Raw genomic sequence first — 18,657 nt, 5'->3', positions numbered from 1 at the left:
AGTAAGGTGTAAAAAACAGATACATCAAAAGTGATCACTGCGATGCAGAAAAATACTGTAATTGTCTCTAGTTGTCCATGTATTCCTCTATGTTCAGGAAAAGCTCTTGATAAACTGTCTGCACCATCCTTATCCCAAGTAAATGAAGAAACTTACCTCCAGACAAAGGTGAATATATTAGACCTTAAAGCTTGCAACTGCTGCTTGTCTGGGACTAGCAGAGGCAGTGTTTCTCGATGTTCTCACAAGTAGCATTGATCAACATCTTTGAGGGGAGGGAGGGCATTGCTAAAACAGCTTTATATAGCTAATATATCATTTCAAATATCTTCAGACAGTGAGATTTTTTGAAAGTCTGGGCATGTATTAAAAGAAAACACATTCAATACAACTTTAGAAATCCAGGTTTTGAAGAAGCCAAGTTTTGAGCTATTCTGAAACAAAGGTAAATTCTTCCAGATAGGATGTATCTGATACAGAAGGGCAGGAGGAAGGGCACCTGGTCTCGCTGTTTTCCATAGCCCAGCACGAAGGAGGTCTAACACCACTAGCATCAGACTTAGGATTGCATAAGACATCAACGTCATTATGAAGTTCAGCATCGCAGCTGGTGTCTGTGCGAAGTGTCTGGCCTGTATCAGATACCTGCCCAATTTTGGATATCAATGGTAACTCATACCAGTATGACTGGGATGATTTATACCAGAAAGTTTCCATGTCTCCATCATCATTGCTAATGGACTCAATGTCGTCTTCGTCTTCAGCATCTTCACTTGTGCTGAAAATACAGAGCATGGTATTGCTTTAACATCCGGTATTTCCCATGGCCATTTAATTAATCATGGAGTCTTAAGTTTTTTGCGAATGCTTGTTTTAAGGACAAGTTCATTTGTTCTAAAGCTCCTCTAATATCAAACTAATATTATGGTCCATCATCCTTTGCACACTGCTTCCTCTGGACTCTAATAGCTAAGTTGTAATTTGGTCAACAGAAAAGTAAGCTATCCTTTTTCTGCTCCTTCAGAATAGCAAATAATTTGATTTATTTAAACATAAGCTTAGAGGTTTAATCTCTTGGAAAGCCCCTTGCTGCGTGAGCTTCCTTTCTGCTGTTCTACCCTAATTATCTCCTTCTAATGCTTCTGTTCCTTCCCTGACCTCTGAGGTTTCTTTTCTATTAAAACTTTGTGCCTCGGGAAAACTCGTAACTGCCTTCTATCCCGCCTAGATTAATTATACTTGCCATATAAGCCACCTTTAGGATTGAGAGCAATATATTTTTAAAAGCTTCTGTAGCAGTGGCTCTCACAAGAAGAATTTCTTTTTCCTGAAGTTTAATTTTAAAAGTCGTAATCGTTAACCACTGTCAGTAGTTAGACTGATTAAAAAACAGATCCATTTTTTACACGGTTGTAGCAAGACTTGTAGCATCCTGGTATCATCGGCTACTTGTAATTGTCTAGATCCTCGGCTATTACAAATTGATGTGGCCTGTTTGACCTCACTGGCAGTATTGCCAGCCAGACTTTTTATGGTCTCTGTGGAGGCGGAAAGGGGCATGTGTAAAATTAATGTTTATCCTGACCCTGTCTTCTCTGTAACTAGAAAAGTAAACATTTCTTTTGGTATTTGTTCATTTCAAACCATATTTTTCTATTTCAGAAACATAAAGTAAATCTTTAATACTTTATCCTAAAATGAAAAAGCTATTACACTATTTCTTGTTTGTTGCTAGAATAATAAGCAAGGTATGAAATTCTAGTTATGAGTAATACTTATTTCTTACTCTTCTGTCATCATGGGAAGCTTTACTTCAGGAATTAATTCAACTACACTTTGCCAGTGTTGAGGTACTTCAACGAAATCTCTGTAAACTCTGATTTGTAGAGTAGTTCCTACAGGAATATTGTGCAGGAGTTGCCCAAGCTCTCGCAGAGTCCATCCACAAACGTTAGCATGTCCAATTTTTATTAGAACATCACCTGCCAAGGAACAAAATTGACAGCAATCAGTTTAAGAGATTTTTTCAATTTTGTTCGTATTACAAAATGTGTAGTCTTAGCCACTTTCACATTTTTATGTAAAAGCATGTGTTTAGCAGCTCTTCAAACTGACTGGATGCAGGGGTTTTGGGGTTTTTTGCTTTCTTTTTTAATGGAAGTTTTTTTTAGCTCTCTTAAGAACGAACCTTTTCACAACACTAAGGAAAGCCACAGTTCACTTATTTACTCCGGGATTTTTCTGAGCAAACATGCTAAACTTAGATGGCCTATTCAGTACTACCTTCCATTTCTGTGGGGGTTTTTAGGCGAGATGAAGGTACAATGACGCACGCTCCAATCAGGACCACTGCTTGGGACTAGACAGACTCCAGCAAGGTTGAGCTGAGGTTACACAGCTGCACTGCAAACAGTCCTGCTGGCATCTTTCCACTGCTTCCCTGTACCTCTTCACAGCTGGAATACCCTGTCTATACGTATCTGCTGCCTACCCTTGTATGTCACCTCACTGTTTATGTGTTGGTACAGAGCCAAGCGTAGCCCTTCCTCCACAGTGGCTAAGTTCACCTAGGTGGATGCTGGAGAATCTGTGTAACAGCCATGTCACCTTGTATTTGCCTGGGCCCCTGGAGGATTCCAGGGTTTGACTCTTCTCCATGGCTGGTGCCTGTCCCTCCGCTCAGAGAACAGCCAGTGGGTGGGCACAGTGCAAGGCACTGTCGGCGAGGCCAGAGGAAGAGCAGGAGATGCCTGCAAGAGCTGGGGCAGAATCTAACTGCAGAGTTCCAGCAGGAAGCGGTGGTGCTATTTTGTTCATTCGTTTGTTTGTTTTAAGGGGTAAGGCTGCAAGTTATGCTTTTATTAACTGCTGCCAGCGAAAAGCACTGAGCTGCAGTTTTGCAAAAAGCAGTACTGCATCCAAGAACAAGAGAGTACAGAAGGCCCAGCACCTATATATACCACGGGGTATAACAAGATGGGCTTCGAGGGGTTGGAGGGAGTTGCAGCTACTGGCTAAGATTGTAATTTTGGAGACTGCAAAAGGCAAGCAGAATCCATCCACAGCAGACTACAGCTCTGTCAGCAGCCTGGCAGAAACAGTTGCACAGAGGAGCAGTATCAGTAAACATTATGTACTGAACTGCAACAGAACAGCATAGGGGATTTAAACAAGCAGTACAGCTGTCTGCTGCCATATTAGGCAGAGCAAGGAGCCTCTCTCCATCTGCTCTATTTCTTCTTAACCCTTTTGGGTTAAAAATGCCTGAAGCAAAAATTTACAGGCTTTAAAACTGTTTACCTGAACTACTGACTACCATTTTTTCATTCATTTTTTCCACTAACTATTCCTTCTGCTCCATCACACCCTCTCTCCGCTCTAGCTTATCACAAGATACTGGTTTTACTGGGGTGCAAAGTAGTTCTGGAACAAGTACCAGGATAGTAGATAACAAAGAAAAAGCAAAAATCATTTACCAACAGTTTTATGTAAGTTCTCAGCCTCAGGCAGAAAGGTAAATCACCCAAATTACGTGTTTCAAAATGCATAGACATAAATGTACTTATGCTTTAAAATATCTGCAGGTCACTCTTGGCTTTTAATAGATTCTGTCAGCATTCTTTTTTTTCTGCCCATACTGTGCTGATAATGTTGTGGCGAGTCAATGCATTCTCTGAACTGCAGACACAGATAATTTTGCTCCTCTGCTCCAGCATGCAGAGTCTGAACCACACAGCTTTCAGTTCACCTATCAGTTTTGTGACTGATACCATTCAGCGGACAGTGAAGATTTATGCGGAGATAACGTCTTGCACTATGAAGGTATTTTGAGGAAACACAGGCACTAAGCAGCCCTGTTTCTTCTTGCCGGCACAGAGGATAGGCCATGCATATGTACGTATGAGTTTGGGGAGTCTAACTGTAGGATTTTAAGACATTAGTGCTTCCCACTACCTCTCTTAATTTCTACTTCCTCCCCGTTAAAGTCAGCAGAATGGCACCAGCTCTTTCAAGCTGTAAGCAGTAATAAAATTGTTCTTTTAGGTTCCAGTTTGAAATTGTACAGATAATACTCATCTTACTTAACCAAAGAATAAGTCCATAAAGATAAAACCTAATTCTCTGTAAGAAAAACTCCTAACCAGTGCATTTGTGCATCATATTTTCCTCAACCCCCATGCTCTGTATATTGGTATTAGTGCCAAAATAGGTGTGCTGCCTGTGGTACCATTAAGAGATAAAGCTTCTACAAAATACTATCTTTTCTGCAAAATTTTACAGCTTTGGTCTTAAATACAAAGTTTTTGTAAGTTGACTCTAAACATGAATTGAACAAATTCAGCTGTTTGCTTTTTTTGTGTGAGGAATGTGCTGAGTTAGATCCAGGTGCTCCATGAAGGACGCTCACATTGTTTCTTTTGGCTCCAAAAACTTAAGATCAGGTACAAAGGAACAATGTTTGTTGCCAGTTCTCACTCCCCTTTAAACTGTTCAATACTTGCTGCAGTAAATCAAACATATCACATGCCATAAATAATGTGACTCCTTGTTCTTGTAGCCTTTATTGAAAATGCTTTTGGAGCTTGCCTTTTTCAAATTGTTGCAAATAGAACTACTTCGTTTCAGTGCTTAATATTCTGGGTTTTTTTACTTTATAGATGTAAAAACCCCAACCATAAACCAACAACCAAATCAGTATCATATATATGCTTTTGTATAGCATAGGGTGGTTTTTGTAGGGAATAGATGAAAGCTATCAGCTCCTAAGATAACAATAAGAAAAAAGTACTTCAAATCCAAATCCATTTTTATTTTTTGCTCAGGATTTTTCCACTGATTTTTATACTTGGATCAAAAGTGCAAAGCCTTTTCTAAAAAGAGGTTAAGAACTCCACTTGATGGTTTTTATTTCATCAAACAAGTAGATCTTTCTTCCTAGTGCTTGGAATTCTAATTCTCTCTGAAAGGTGCAAGAAGAAAGGACTGCCCAAACTAGAAAGGCAATGCTAGGAAAATTGTTCTCATTTAAAGATATGCATTTTCACTATACAGCCAGTAAATTTCTAAATTACTTCATTACACTCAAGTCTTAGCTTCATAGATTTCTATGACAATTTAATGTTTGGTGATAACATAGCACACTATCGTCCCCAAACTGTAGTTCATGAGTCTAATGTAATTGGTCTAGGGACTCATGTGAAGCAGCCAAATTTAGAGAGCTTTCAATTACAAGCTTAATAGAGGTGTCTGATGTTCCACAAGAAACCTTAATAACTAGTAATAGTCTGTTAGTACTGATATGGCAAATTTCAGGTTTAAACCATTTAGCAAATGAACACCTGCATGGATTGTTAGAGCACGTAGATTAGTCCATTGCCCCTTTGTAACTATTCTGTATAATAAAGAGAAATTAAAAGCAAACAATAAGGCAAATTAATTTCAAGCCTTTGGGAAGTTGTGTTACTTGTAGAGTGAAATTCCTTGAACAACAATGCACTGAACAAAGAATGATATTATTCAAGTTTAGTTGCTATATAAAGGTAGTAGTCAAACTATTTTTGGACAAACCCACTGATGAATAGGAAATCTGTTTTTGCTGGAGAACAATATAGAGACTTAAATCTTGATCTGATTATGAAACAGTCACCCATATCAACTATTTTAAGATCACAAGTATTTCATTACAATGGAATGCTGGCACTGAGCTTTATACATTTGGTGCTAGTTTCTTTTCTCTGTAATTTTAAATTGAATTTCTTTTGATCTGTGTAAGTGTAAATAAAGCAGAGACAGGCTCAAAGCATAAATGCAGAACGAGAATATTTTCAATGCTATTAAATTTGAATATCACTGTTGTTTCTTTTTACCTGGTTTTAGCTTTCCATCGTTAGCCGCAGAGCTTTTTTTAACAAGGCTGGTTATCTGGAGATACGGCCCATTCTGTATGACTATGAGACCCAATCCTTGTTCACTCATCCTAATAGTTGCCTTTAATGCTGCAAGCACTGTGCGCTGAGAGACATTTTCCAGTGCTGGCAACTGCCCTGCGAAAAGTGAGAGGAAAATTTTACTAGTCGAAAGTGTGATATCATTCTTCAATAAAATGTTTAAGGAGACATTTGAGCAGGTGCTGTACCCATTCTTAATTGTCCAAACAGTTAAGTCCCTCATCCTTAATTGCTCCTCTAGAAGCTGAGTTGCTGCCAAAAAGCTGTAATAGCAATACTTATAAAAAGTTAGTGTAGTCCATAAACTAGCTTTCTGCAAATAAATATACTGAAAGTAGACTTATTTCTTAAAAAGTCACACATTTTACCAAGAGAAAAAGCAATACTGCTGTTACTTAAGTATTCATTACAAATGGCAATATATTTAGGGAAGGTAGAGAACAGGGTACAGAGGAGTTAGCAGCTGTTAGAGATTTCAAGAAAAGATTGAATTCCTATTTAAAAAAATGGATTTTTCAAATCAATATTTATAGAGGAGATTAATTTCCAAATTTCCAGCAGATTGGTTCCACACCCTACTGCTGACATCGGGGAAGGGATGCCCTATTTAGCACCTACAGAAATAAAATACTCTTGAGCATCCGCTATCCATTAAAATGCATAATACAAGTAATACAATATAAATGACATTATCCCAGTGTCTCCACCAAGAAATATAATAGGGTAATAAACTAAATCCTCCATCTCTCAAGCCTGTTCTCCTCATCAAGAGCCAGGAAAAATTAAGATTGTCACACAAGTGCTTGAGACTCCTATAACAAACTGTATTCTGTTAAATATTACTCTTTGGATGCTCTAAGATGTAATCTCTAAATGTAACTTCTGACAGTAGGGTAGCAATAACATTAACTGCTTGAGAAGTCAATCTCCAATAGTCTGAAACCACTTAATGAAAATTCCCACCACTTTAACCCTCTTCTGTAAAATATGGAAATTTGGTTATCTTTCCAATGGCTTCAGTAAAGCTTGGGGTCAGGCTCTAATGACAGCACAGAATGTCTATAAAAGAATTAGTATTGAAAATACAGCAATGTGAACATTTGAGTTGTCACTTTGGCTGCTGAACTGAAACACAAAGAAGGAAGGAGGAACAGTTTGAATTTTTTTTTTCCTTCCCAATGAAAAATGCAGGATGTGTTGTTGTTGTCGTTGAGTAGACTACTACATTTGATTTGGATGGAATACCTAATTTTCTTGGTTATGGAAGCAAAGCAAAGGAAGACCCACTCTGGAACACTCTTTCATCTGCTGATAATTCTGAGAGGTCGGATTTCTGACCTGCTACTGTTTTTCCAGCTAAAGAATTTATGCAAACTAGAACAGGGTCAGTGGAGGGGACCGAAACCTTTCATGTGGTGGTGTTGGTCACTTTTCAAGAAATGTGTGTTTCAATCTTTTTCAGCCAGAAGGGGGAACTGAATCCTAGTTTCCTACTTCCAGAATGAGTACTTAACTCACAGGCCAATAAATGTAAACAGATGATAAAATGAAGTAAGGCTACTTTGCATTATTTTCTAGCCAAAATTATTCAGCAAATTCCATTAAAATTCATGAGCAGTTGTAGGTTAGAAAATGATCAGCAGTGAAACAACAATCAAAAAATGTTAATAACAAATCTAGCTAACTTTAATTAGAAGCCAGAATCCTGATTTTAAGGTTCGTCTTATTGCATGAAGTTATCTTGCTGGACATGACAGATTTAAAACCATGAAAGCTGTGACTAATCCAAAGCCTACAAAATATTTAAAAGGAATGCCAAGATTCACACTTTTAGATGAGATTCTTGGTTTTTTACTATACCTTATATCAGTCTATATAGTCTCCAAGGAAGGGGAATTTTCTCTTTGCTCTGTGCTATGGAAAGTTTAGACACTCCACAAAATTTACATTACAGTTCCCCTAACACTGTCCTGATTTTCTCCAAGGTCACCCTTAAATTCTGCATTTTCTGCAGGCAGCAGTGTAGGCTCTTATCCAATCCTCTTCTGCTGAAGAAACTCCTTTTCCTCTTGTCATCTGCCTACGATTCCGTTCCAAGTAGTCAACTGTCTGGTAGCACAAGGACTTTTAACAGTTTGAGATACTGAAATACGGGACTGGAAGCATAGTGCTGGGGCAGCAGTGAGGAGATGGAAATGAACAGAGGAAGAAATGACCGAGAGAGATGGAAACTCACTCTTAGTTTCATCCCCAACCGCCGGCGAAGACTTTGCCTGTTCCATCGAGCCCAGAGCTTTTTCTACGGAGCCTAAACCCCTGGGCAGGTGCGTCCTAGGTGAGCCTCTTGGAAATGTGCTGCTGCTCCATGATGGCCTGCGGAGGAAGCGTCTACCAGCAGGTGAGGAGGTGACCTCAACACCCCAGCAACTGCTTGGAATGCCGGGGCAGGCAGGTTCTGAGCCCCCCCAGTGCCACAGCAGCAGCGTGGGCACGGGAAACCCTGGCGCTGGGCAGAGGATGTGTCGGTATCGAGCGCGTTGTTTCAGTCCAGAGGAGTAATTCGATTCAGGCTGCCTGTCCGTCAATACTGCAGCTCTGTCTGAGGCTCCAATGCTTCCTGGAGAACCTATAGCCAGCAGTGTCCCTCCCACATGCACCCTTAGGCATGTACTCATCTCCTAATAAACCTGAGAATGATGAAATAACTGACCACATAGCCTGTAGGGTATGAAGGGATTCTGTCACTATTTCTGACTTCAAATTTGCCTGCACATCAAAAGCCAGTGAAAAATGTGTCTTCTCTTTGTGCACCTTCTCCACTCCTCTCTCCTTTATTCCCTTTGCCATGAAGCTGAGTTATTTGGAGACGGACTCATTTTGAGGCAGACTTTTACATAATGCTTGTATTAAAAGCTATTTAAATACCACTTAAAGCCGGTTTATAGGGTAGTTGCAGATGATTCTTGGAAATAACTTCTTTTCAAGGCTGCTGGATTCCCATTGTTAGTGCAATGTAATTTTAAAATCTTTTAAATAAAAAATCAATTGTCCCATTTCTTCCATGCACCAATTGTTCCTCATTTAAAGGGAACAATTTCAGCTGGTTTTCATCAAAAGTCTTACTATTTTCTCCACCCTTAGGAAAATCTGTCAAGAATAGGCGATTTCAATAGAACCTAAGTACAGCTCTTGTCCTCCAAATATTAACTCCTACTGATTGCTGTTGAACACTTTAAGATTACTTTACTAATATCTCTGGTTTGTTTGTATAGTCTCCCTTCTACATAAAAGACTCACATAAAAATAAGCAGCACAGAGAATTGCCCGCTTGGCTTCCCGATATGTTCTGTACAGACCAGTTGTGCTGCTCTGAAGTGGCAGGTGGGTGTTCGCTGTTAGAAGGAAAAAAAAAAAAAAAAAATAGTCCCATGGCAGAGTGGCAATACCGGAGGCACAGAGTTACTGTGGCCAAAACCGGGCTGGTTTCCCGCATTGCTCATTTATTGGCTACAAAGATTCCTCCATGCTTCAATATAGCTGAACGCATTGAAAAGCAAGGCATCAAAAATCGCTCTATTTGGGCGAGTTTTCTAGTCAATATTAATTAGGGTTTCTTCCAAACACACAGCAACGCAATGTAGCGCTTTTGTGTCGCTTCGCAGCTGTGTAATTTCTGAAGGAGCCTCCATGGATCAGTCCTTCCACTTCCCCTATTGTTACCATTGCTACAGAAACAACTCTGAAATGCAACCTACTCGAACATTTCAAAGGGAGAGTGACAGCGACTAGGGAAACACGAGGTATTTCATGTGCTGAAGGCAGGTCTATGATCGTTCCTCAGCTCTCCTCACGCAGTGCTGACCAAGCTCGTTCTATGGCCGGCCCTGCCAGAGGGCGGTGAGGGCGGTGAGGGGGAGCAGCCCCGGCTGTATCGGGGCAGGGAGAAGGGAGGGATCCCCGCCTGTCTCGGTTGAAAAACGCCTGTGGGGATGCGGGTGCACGAGGGCAGCGAAGGACCAGGTCCCGGGGCAGGGGCCCATCCAGGGCGAAGCTGGGGGCAGAGAACGCGCAGCCGATGCCCGGGACACCGGCCGCCCCTCACAGAGAACCCGCCCTGAAACGACGGCCGCCCCGCCCCGCCCCGCCCCTCCGCCTGCAGCCCCGCGCGCAGCGGCCGGCGACAGCGCCCCCCACAGACCCCGCGGCGGCGCCATGCCCCGCCCCCTTCCCTAGGCCACACCCACCGGCGGAGCTCCGCCCTGCCCCTCGCCCCTCTTCACGCCTCGCGCAGACAGCACACCTCCGCGCCCAGCCACTTGCCCGCCCCTTTAGGGCCGGCCCCGCCTTTCTCCCCGCCCACCAGCGGCAAGCCCCGCCTCGCCGCGCGCCGCTCCCTAGAGAAAGCCCGCCGCGGCCTCGGGGGTTCTCCCGCCCCGTTACGGCGGAGGCCCCGCCCCTCCCGCGGGAAGCCCCGCCCCGCCCGGGGGAGAACGCCGGGGAGAGTGGGTTTCCCTTCCGGAGTAACCGCCGTCCCCCCGCCCGCCGGGTTCGCTTCCGGCTCCGTCCGGGGGGAGCCCGTTCCTGGCGCCGCTGCCGAGCGGAGCGCGGGGGCCCATGGAGCCGCGGCTGTGAGGCGCCCCCGGCCCGGGCCCGTTGCGGGAACCGGGCGGAGGCCGGAGCCGGGAGCCGCCGGAGCCGGAGGAGATGGACAAACTGACCATCATCTCAGGATGCCTCTTCCTGGCCGCCGACATCTTCGCCATCGCCAGCCTCGCGAACCCGGACTGGATCAACACCGGCGAGTCCGCGGGTGAGGGGGCCCGGCGGCGGGGACCCGCCGAGGGCGGCGACAGGTGGCCGGGCGGGGGGCTCCGCCAGCGCCCGGTGGGTTCGGGGGCGGGCGGGGTGCGCGGCCCGAGGCGGCGGCGGGGGTCGGGGAGGCTCCCCCTGAGGGGCCGCTCCTCAGGCGGGGGCCGCGGGGCCTGGCGCTGTCGCGGTGGAGGGGGGGGGGGGGCAGGAAAATCTGGGGGGCTGCGCCGGGCCCCCGGGGGCTGCGGGGAGCTCTCGGGGCCGGTCCCTGTCTCCCCCCGCCACGGAGAGGGGCGAAGCGCCCGGCAGGAGCTGGCGGGACCCTCCTCCCCGGGCAGAGCTGCGGGTGCCCCGCGGTGCGTCCCGGCTGCTGGGCCCGGGGCGGGGGGACGCGCTCTGCGGAGCCGTGTCTCCCCGGGGGTCCGGCAGAAACCCCTGAACCCTCTTTGCAGTCCGTAAAGCCGGAGGGCGAGAGCGGCATCCCCGCCTCTGTCTGCCGGGTTCGGTTACCCTGGACGGGGAATTTAATTGAGATCAGCCTCTCCGCATAGTTTGTGGCAGGATTTGAACCTTTCGTACTGTACTGACGCTTCCTTTGTCGCAGGGAAGATCTTGCTTTCCTTCATCTTTTTTTTCCCCCAGAATATTTCCTGCATGCTGATTTTTATCAGCTTTTAAGCCTAGATCCCATGTGTTTTTCATTTTAGAATGTGACACTGTTTTCTTTAAAAGAGCAAGGATTTGTACGTCTGTCTTTTTCCTTATGATGTAATTGTATGAACAATTTATTTCAGCCTGTTGATGAGGACCCGCGTGTTCTGATCAGCGGAGCAGGGAGAGATAATAGAAGGAGGAGGGCTGCTCTTTGATCTCATGTCCCAGAGAAACCCAAATCTCCGTGTCAGGAAAGGAAGCCATCCTTACTGCAAACAGATGAAACTAACTTAACCGCCTTTTCCTAATCTTATCGTTTCCGAGCAAACCACAGGTATAGAATAGAGAAAAGACATCTTGGGGTAAAGGCTTCTGTCATAAATTCTTGCAGAGGGTTTAAAAAATGTTCTTTGTCTGCCTTGCATCTTGTTGCCTATTACTTGGTGCATGTATGAGGAGTGAACTGGTTCAAATAGAGTCTTATTTCCTTTATTCTGATGAAATAGAGTATTAAAAATATTGGCTCTTAGGGATTGATGACTGGGCATTCCCTCTGACCAGACTGTCCTTATGGTTTCTTTGAATTGCTTCTAGTTACCTAGTCTAGAACCTGGCCTTCCCCATGTGGTCCAGAGGAGAGGAACAAGTCACTTCCCAAGGTGCAGTATTCAGGAACTCCCTAGATGACTTCATCGTTCTTCCTATAGCTAATGATGATGATCTTCCTGCCTATGGCTACATAAAGTAGTTGGTTCTTTCCTCTTGCAGTTCCACCTAGCAGTGGTGCTGCAGTAACGAGCCCTTCTTCAGGGGCTTGAAGTCAGATAAAATAATCTTCATTTTAAATATTTAAGTATGTCTTAAGTCCTGCCTCATGTTAACAGATCCTATGCAACGTGTAAGATGTTATGTTCTCTCTGCCTGTATAGAAATAACTAAAACCACCCTGAAGAAATGACTGACGGAAAGAAAGGGCTTTTGGCAACTAAGCACAGTCCATTACATTCTTCATTAAAGAAAAATGTTTAATATCTCTTTATAATGCAAAAATTGTTTCCTGATATATTATACCTAGAAATCATTAATTCTTAGTTAGTTGATGATTACTTAAAAATCATCTGCAATTTCTGTTCTGTGCCCCTTTTAGAGGTGCAGATAACAGTTTTAATTAGGCTGGCAAACATGAAATCTGTATGGATTTTTCTGAAGGACTTGCCTGTCAAAACATTATTTGACTAGTGCTAAGCCTTTCTTTGGCTGTATTTTGAAGCCAAACAAATTGTTGCCTTGATAAAATCATAAAGGAGAACTAGCTGTCACCCTTCCTTAATGACTCTTTTGTAGATTTTGATTGATACAGGATTTGATGCACTCTGTTATAGGACTTCTGGTTAAAAACAATCTAAATGTATATTTCTAATACTTAGACCTTCCAAAACGAGCCTTTTGCCCAAACTGCAAAGAAAGGAAGCGTGAGGATGCCTATTGAGTCAAGGACTTCCTGTAGCGAACTCTGTAGTATTGAATTATGAGATAAATGCTTTTATGAGTGTCATTCGTTACCCGGAGACCGCTGTGGAGAAGTACAGCACAGGAGGACACAGCCCCGATAGTAAAGCCTGTCCCAGCTGGTAGTGAGATGCAGGCGCTCTCAGCAGACTACCGTACTTGGACCACATTCAAGCCATCCAAGTTCCATATGTGCCACTAAGAAGTAGGGTATTTTTTGAAGCATCCTGCTCTCAGCTGGTGAAAGAAAGTCTTTGGTGAAAGAAAATATTTCGTTGCTTTACCTCTGGGTTCTTAGCTTCATCCCCTGTGGGAATTATTCTAGATTCTGCTTCTGCAAGGCAGCCTAGTACCAGGAGAAAGGGGAGGAATGCTGTTTCTCTGCTTGGCTGCTGTCCGCGGGGTTTTGAAAGGCAGCGTGGAACAGCCTGGTCTTCTCGATACTGCAGCTGTTTGAGAATTGCATAGAGCAGAGGTCTTGGCAAACCTGGGAAGGCAGCACTGCATTGGCTCATTCAGAGCTGCTTTCAGCCGTTAAGGTTGGGAACCTGGGCTTGCGTTTCAGGGGAAAAAAAATTAATCTGTTCTGATTTGAATGCTAAACAATACATACATCTTACTCCAGAGATAATGATGATTTTCTGCTAAATTGGATAGCAAAATAAATCAGTGGCTTTAATGCTTTTCTGAAAAATCTGCATTGTTTTTAATATATTTTTTTAAAGGAGCTTATGTTCTGGGGAAATCAATATAGGGGAAGGACTGATTAGTCTCCTAAACCTTACTCTTAAAGATAAGTTTTACAGTCATTTGAAAAATGTTGGCTATAAAAATTCTTCTCCAGCATTGTAATTATGAGCAAAGGATTGCAAATAAGGTCATTGAAGATTTCAGATGCTTTTCTGTCTTTAGGCCAGAGGAACTACACCTTTGTAGACCTGGGTCCAAGTCTCCGTTAGACGCTTTCTCTTTAGGTAGTTTTGTAAGAGCTGTTCATTAACTTCATTTCAGGTATTTCATACATCTTTGAGATTATAAAAGAAAGATGAAAATTCAATGGATTTTTCTTTCAGAGAGCTCTCAGTGAGATTTACTTATTCATGGTGTGCAAGTACAGGACCCTTATAACTCCAATCTGGAAACCAGTGGCTTCTCAGTATTCTTGCACTGACGTCCTTTTTTTGTCAAACCGATATTCTGCGTGAGAAATAAAGACAGAGTTGGCTTTAATTTAAGCCAATGCCTAAGCTCCCACTGATTTCAGTAGTAATGAATTTTGCTCCTGTATCTCTACACTTCTTTTGGGATGAACTTTAATAGCTGGTAGTTGTGTCTCCGTATGTTCCCTTTTTTGTGTGGGAGGGTCTTTAATGACTTTGATATTTTGCCTTCAGTAGGGGAGGAAGGGGGACAGAAGTTGCTCTAGTTTCAGCTCTCAGCCCTTTTGTAGGGAGAAGGGTATGAATAGTATGCACAGTTGAAATTAGACGTGTTAAAAGCTGTACACGTGGGGGGGGGTTGACAATTTGAAATGCTTTTAGGATAGGTCAAATAATTCAAGAGGACAATTTAATCAAGTAAAAGCCCCCTTCAGAAAGCTAAGCTATCAGTTTGTTTATGTGACTTAGTCATCCCTTCCTATGTAGCATGATTGTTCATTTGATTCCAATTTACAGAACAACGTGTACCTTTTTTATAGCAGTCATTAAGTTAATATGGATGTCAGAATTTAAGGCTGCTAAACTCTGACGGGTAACTTCTAAAGCAAGTATTTATTACGTCCTCTTATGTTGATACATACATCACAACGGGACACACAGTATAATGTTATGGCCAGGCCACTCGGCATATGCACAACAGTGCTGACTTGGGTGATACTGGTGTTCAGCAGAGCTTCCGATTTCAGCTTGCATCTGTGACATAAGTGACCTTGAGGCTTATGTTAGGAATTATGCTTTCCATTTAAACTGCCTTCTGTACCATGCTGTGCAGTAACAGTAAAATAGTAAATTGTGAATCTACAACATGCCACTTATTTTAAATTGTCTGGTTTGCTTACCAATGCTACCTTTCCATGTATCTTCCATGTGTAGTTCTTGGTTTTGCATACTCAGTTGCTTTTTTTATTTGTGAAGTATGATTCCAGATCCAGTGATATCTGTGGTCTTACAGAACAACAAGCTACGCCCAGCAGGCTGTTCCTCCCGAGGCAGTTAACTCCCTGCTCCTGTGAAAGAAGTTGTCTAGTACTCAGTGGCAAATTACTGCTGTTCAGTGTTATTCCTCTGCATGAGATAGCTCTTCTTGAGGAATTTTGCTCCACTGTTCCAACAGGAGCTGTAGCTTTGTTGAGATCAGCTTAATGAACTATCACAGGTGACCAAGCAGTGATTCCTGGCTCCTGCTGAGCTTGAGACCATGTTGCCACTGAAATATTTTTCTTTATCTGGAGCATGGAATAAACCCAAGACCACATGAAGGTACTCAAATGAACTAGTGTTTCTAAATAGAAGAGAGAGGATGGAATAAATAAAGCATCAACAACTTAGAAGAGTGTGTAAACTTGAGTTCCAGTTACTGCTGTTGTTCTAGAAGTAGTGGTCTGCTCAAAAAGTAGTGATATGTAAAAATCAGTGTAACATATTCCCACTTACTTCTGCCCTTTAGGGTCTGTGCTGAGGAACTGTTAATGTACAGTGCTCCTCTGTGGAGGAATCATGGTATAGAGCAATCATTGTGCTGTCCACTGAAGTAGATACTGTTTTGGTTTGTTTCTTTGATGTATGGGTAGGTGGCTTTTCAAAAACTGTCTGTTAAAGGGTTCTGGTGATCATTTCTTAAGCACTTTGCAATGTACCCGAAACACAGCATGCGTCTCCCAGTTCTTCTCAGTAGAGAATGATGGGACATGATAGGAAGCAGTTCTACAAAATTACTTTTTCCTAGTATTTTTTGTACTGTATCACGTAGTGACTGTGACAAGAGATGTTATTTGCCCTTTTGTGAACCTGTTTGGATTGCATGCTGAGAATACAAAAAAAAAATTAATGGGGTGATGGTACAGACAATGATGAATTATGTGCCATCGTGCCCTAGAAAGAAGGGACTGCTGAAAAGCAATCTCCAAAGCCATCTGAACATCAGAGTGTTAGCATTAGGTTCTGGAACATAATTTCTAGGAAAACACTTTCCTTTTGGTAGGGTATGTGAGCAAGGAGGGGAAGGTGATGCTCTGCGATACACTGCTGATCTCTACAATGAGGGGATTAGGACCTGCTGTGAGATGCAGCCACTCCCAACACTACTTGCATTTTAGAGATGTTGCCAATGCCTTAGAAACAACAATACAAAACCCAAATAAGAACTGGTAAGGACTGGCAAAGAATCTAAACCCCATACAATCTGAATAACAAGAGCAGTCTGTTAATCGGTGTGCCTGGACTGGGAGTGTCAGCGCCATCTTTAAAATCAAAATTTCCATTCCACTTCGTGACTGTAGATGACTTTCAAGTGGATGTAAAAAGCTTAACAAAGCTGAGAGTTTGAATTGTGCTAGAGTTCTGGAACTGACCAGGCCTTAAGGCACAAGAAAAATTAATAGTAAGGCATTGTTGTAATGAATTAATTTTGTGCTTGCTCAACCACTCAACATTTAAACATATGGAACTATTTTATGTGTAGGAAGAATCTCATGAAAGAGCTGTGTCAGCCTGGTTATTTGAGCCTGCCAGAGCAGAGCTGAGAAAGCTGATTGGTTTTGTCCATAGAGGAACTGATGTTTTTCATCTGCTTTTTAACAAATCTAAATTAATACTGCTTCTGTTAGGTGAACGTTTTGTTTTTTCTTTAGCGTGTGAAGGTACAAAACTATTAGTTTGCCTCCCACCAAATCCTGTTGAGTTCCTCATTCTCTAATTAGTGTTAAAGAATTAGGTAAGAAATACCTGATTATAGAGTACAAATCTGGGAGCCAGTCACTTGTACTTACCTTTCAAATCTGGCATGACTCTGGATGTTGGAAAGTTATTGCGGTAGTATCTTAATTTCTTCCCCTCTAAAACAGAGCTGGTATCTTTATCACAGAAGTTTCTGTGATAGCAGCAAACGTTTAATTTGATTTTTTTAAAACTTTTGTTTTCTACCACAATTTTTTAGGGAAAAAACCCCTAAGAATAACAAGTATTGTATTTCTTTTCAGATAGTAGGTGTTTTTGCTAAGGTACTTGAGTTTCAGGTATGTGGAATAACTTCTTTAAACTCTACTTCACGGCAATACATACAGTTACTATAGAACTAAATTATATTCAGTGTGTGCAGACTCAGATTTGTTTTCTGTCTATCCTATGCTTTACTCATGAAGTCTGTAGTTCTAAATCTGCTTTATAGACAGTGCAAACTCTTGGTGAGAGTTCAGCTGTCTGCGTTTCACTAATAATGATGATTTTTTTTAAATCAACTTTAAGCTGATTTTTAGGCGTGTGCATTACATTTATTGCCACAATATGACACTGAGATTAACACAAGAGTGACTTAAATACATGAATCTTAAAAGTAAGGATTCAATAGTTATGTACTGCAAAACAAAGATTTAAAACTGGGCGGGGGGGGGGGATCCTGTTAGTGACTGAGGCTTATTAAAAACATTTGTATCATTTAGTTTCCAGCCGGTGCTTACAGGTGAGCAGCATTATGTAAACTCCATTTGTACTTTTGCCAAAGCAAAGAAGATCAGTAGGTCAAACTTTTAAGCTTGACCTACTTTTTTTTATAGGTACCTCACAACAGCTCAACTTTTTCCCACTTATTTTCTTGCTAGTCCTGAAACAAAGTAGAGAGAACTAACTTTACTTTGCTGCAGTACAGCTGTGCTATGTAGGATTTTCATCTTATGCAGATGTTTTCCACCTAGTTCTTGAATCCTTTTCCAGCAATGGTTGATACCTGTGTATTTCAGAAGAAGGTAGCATCTTCATGGATGAGGAGATATATTGACCTTTGAAGAGGTTAAATGCTGCTATCTATTTTAAAATCAAATACAAAATGACGTTTGTAGTATGGTGGAACATATACAATATGGAGGCTGTCTTTATTTCTTGTACGAAGTCGTTTGGGAAAATTATAAATTATTATAAATGTATAGTTTATACAATTTTAAATTTAAAAATATTTTTTTAATTACATAACTGTAAGTTGTTATTGTAATTCACAGTGCCTACAAATTTAGTAATGGACAGAGTCTTTTTTTATTGAGGGCTATATGAAGGAAAAAAGTTTTGTGGTAATTTTGCAGCAATCCCCTTATGTGTGCTCCAGCTGCTTTGCTCAATCTCACTTTTCTTCCCCAAGCCTCTGACTGATGGAGATATACACAGATCTGAAAAACTGGAGATATGGCCAAGAAGAGGATCTGTGCAGGGTAGGTGCCTATTTTAAGGAGAGGGGAAACAAGCTAGAGCATTTGACTGGCAAAGCACTTAGATTGGCCTAATTCCATAGGGATCTATATGGAATTAACAGTCGTAGGTTACATCCTTTCTCAGTGTGAAGCTCTTGGTTTCTTCCTGTTATATCATATTTGATTTCCTATTTGATGTATTATCTTGTATATGTTTCTTAAATTTTGTAAATTGAGTTGATTGCAAGAGTTTGGTCCCTCCTGTCTACCTTAGGAAACGTAGTCTGATTGTGATGGTGTGTCTGCGGGATGAGCGAATCCAGTGTGAAACAGTAGCTGCTA

General features: G+C 42.1%; 2 protein-coding genes across 5 annotated transcripts in view; one reads left to right on the top strand and one right to left on the bottom strand.

Annotated features, from left to right (window-relative positions):
- Positions 1-429: 429 nt before the first annotated feature.
- On the bottom strand, positions 430-8,356 carry PDZD9 (PDZ domain containing 9). Its single transcript, XM_075767924.1, has 4 exons — positions 8,185-8,356; positions 5,868-6,044; positions 1,787-1,982; positions 430-778 (listed from the first exon to the last, which is right to left on the bottom strand). Exons 1-4 carry the CDS (start codon positions 8,228-8,230, stop codon positions 430-432), a joined length of 768 nt encoding a protein of 255 aa, XP_075624039.1. The 5' UTR covers positions 8,231-8,356.
- Positions 8,357-10,414: 2,058 nt separating this feature from the next.
- The window catches only part of MOSMO (modulator of smoothened), a 30,161-nt gene continuing 21,918 nt past the window's right edge, over positions 10,415-18,657 (top strand). For 2 of the 4 annotated variants that reach the window (XM_075767352.1, XM_075767355.1), the window contains exons 1-4: positions 11,557-11,745; positions 12,006-12,070; positions 17,123-17,154; positions 18,267-18,336. In XM_075767352.1, the coding sequence (XP_075623467.1) occupies positions 12,034-12,070; positions 17,123-17,154; positions 18,267-18,336 (139 nt within the window). In that variant the 5' untranslated portion in view covers positions 11,557-11,745; positions 12,006-12,033. Of the gene's footprint in view, positions 10,759-11,556; positions 11,746-12,005; positions 12,071-17,122; positions 17,155-18,266; positions 18,337-18,657 lie in introns of those variants that run through there. The other 2 variants (XM_075767353.1, XM_075767354.1) reach the window with 2 other exon arrangements.

This window comes from Balearica regulorum, chromosome 15 (genome assembly GCF_011004875.1).
Source record: "Balearica regulorum gibbericeps isolate bBalReg1 chromosome 15, bBalReg1.pri, whole genome shotgun sequence".
Lineage (NCBI taxonomy): Eukaryota > Metazoa > Chordata > Aves > Gruiformes > Gruidae > Balearica > Balearica regulorum.
Note: the sequence above shows the minus strand (reverse complement) of the source record. Positions and strands in the feature narration are given on the sequence as shown.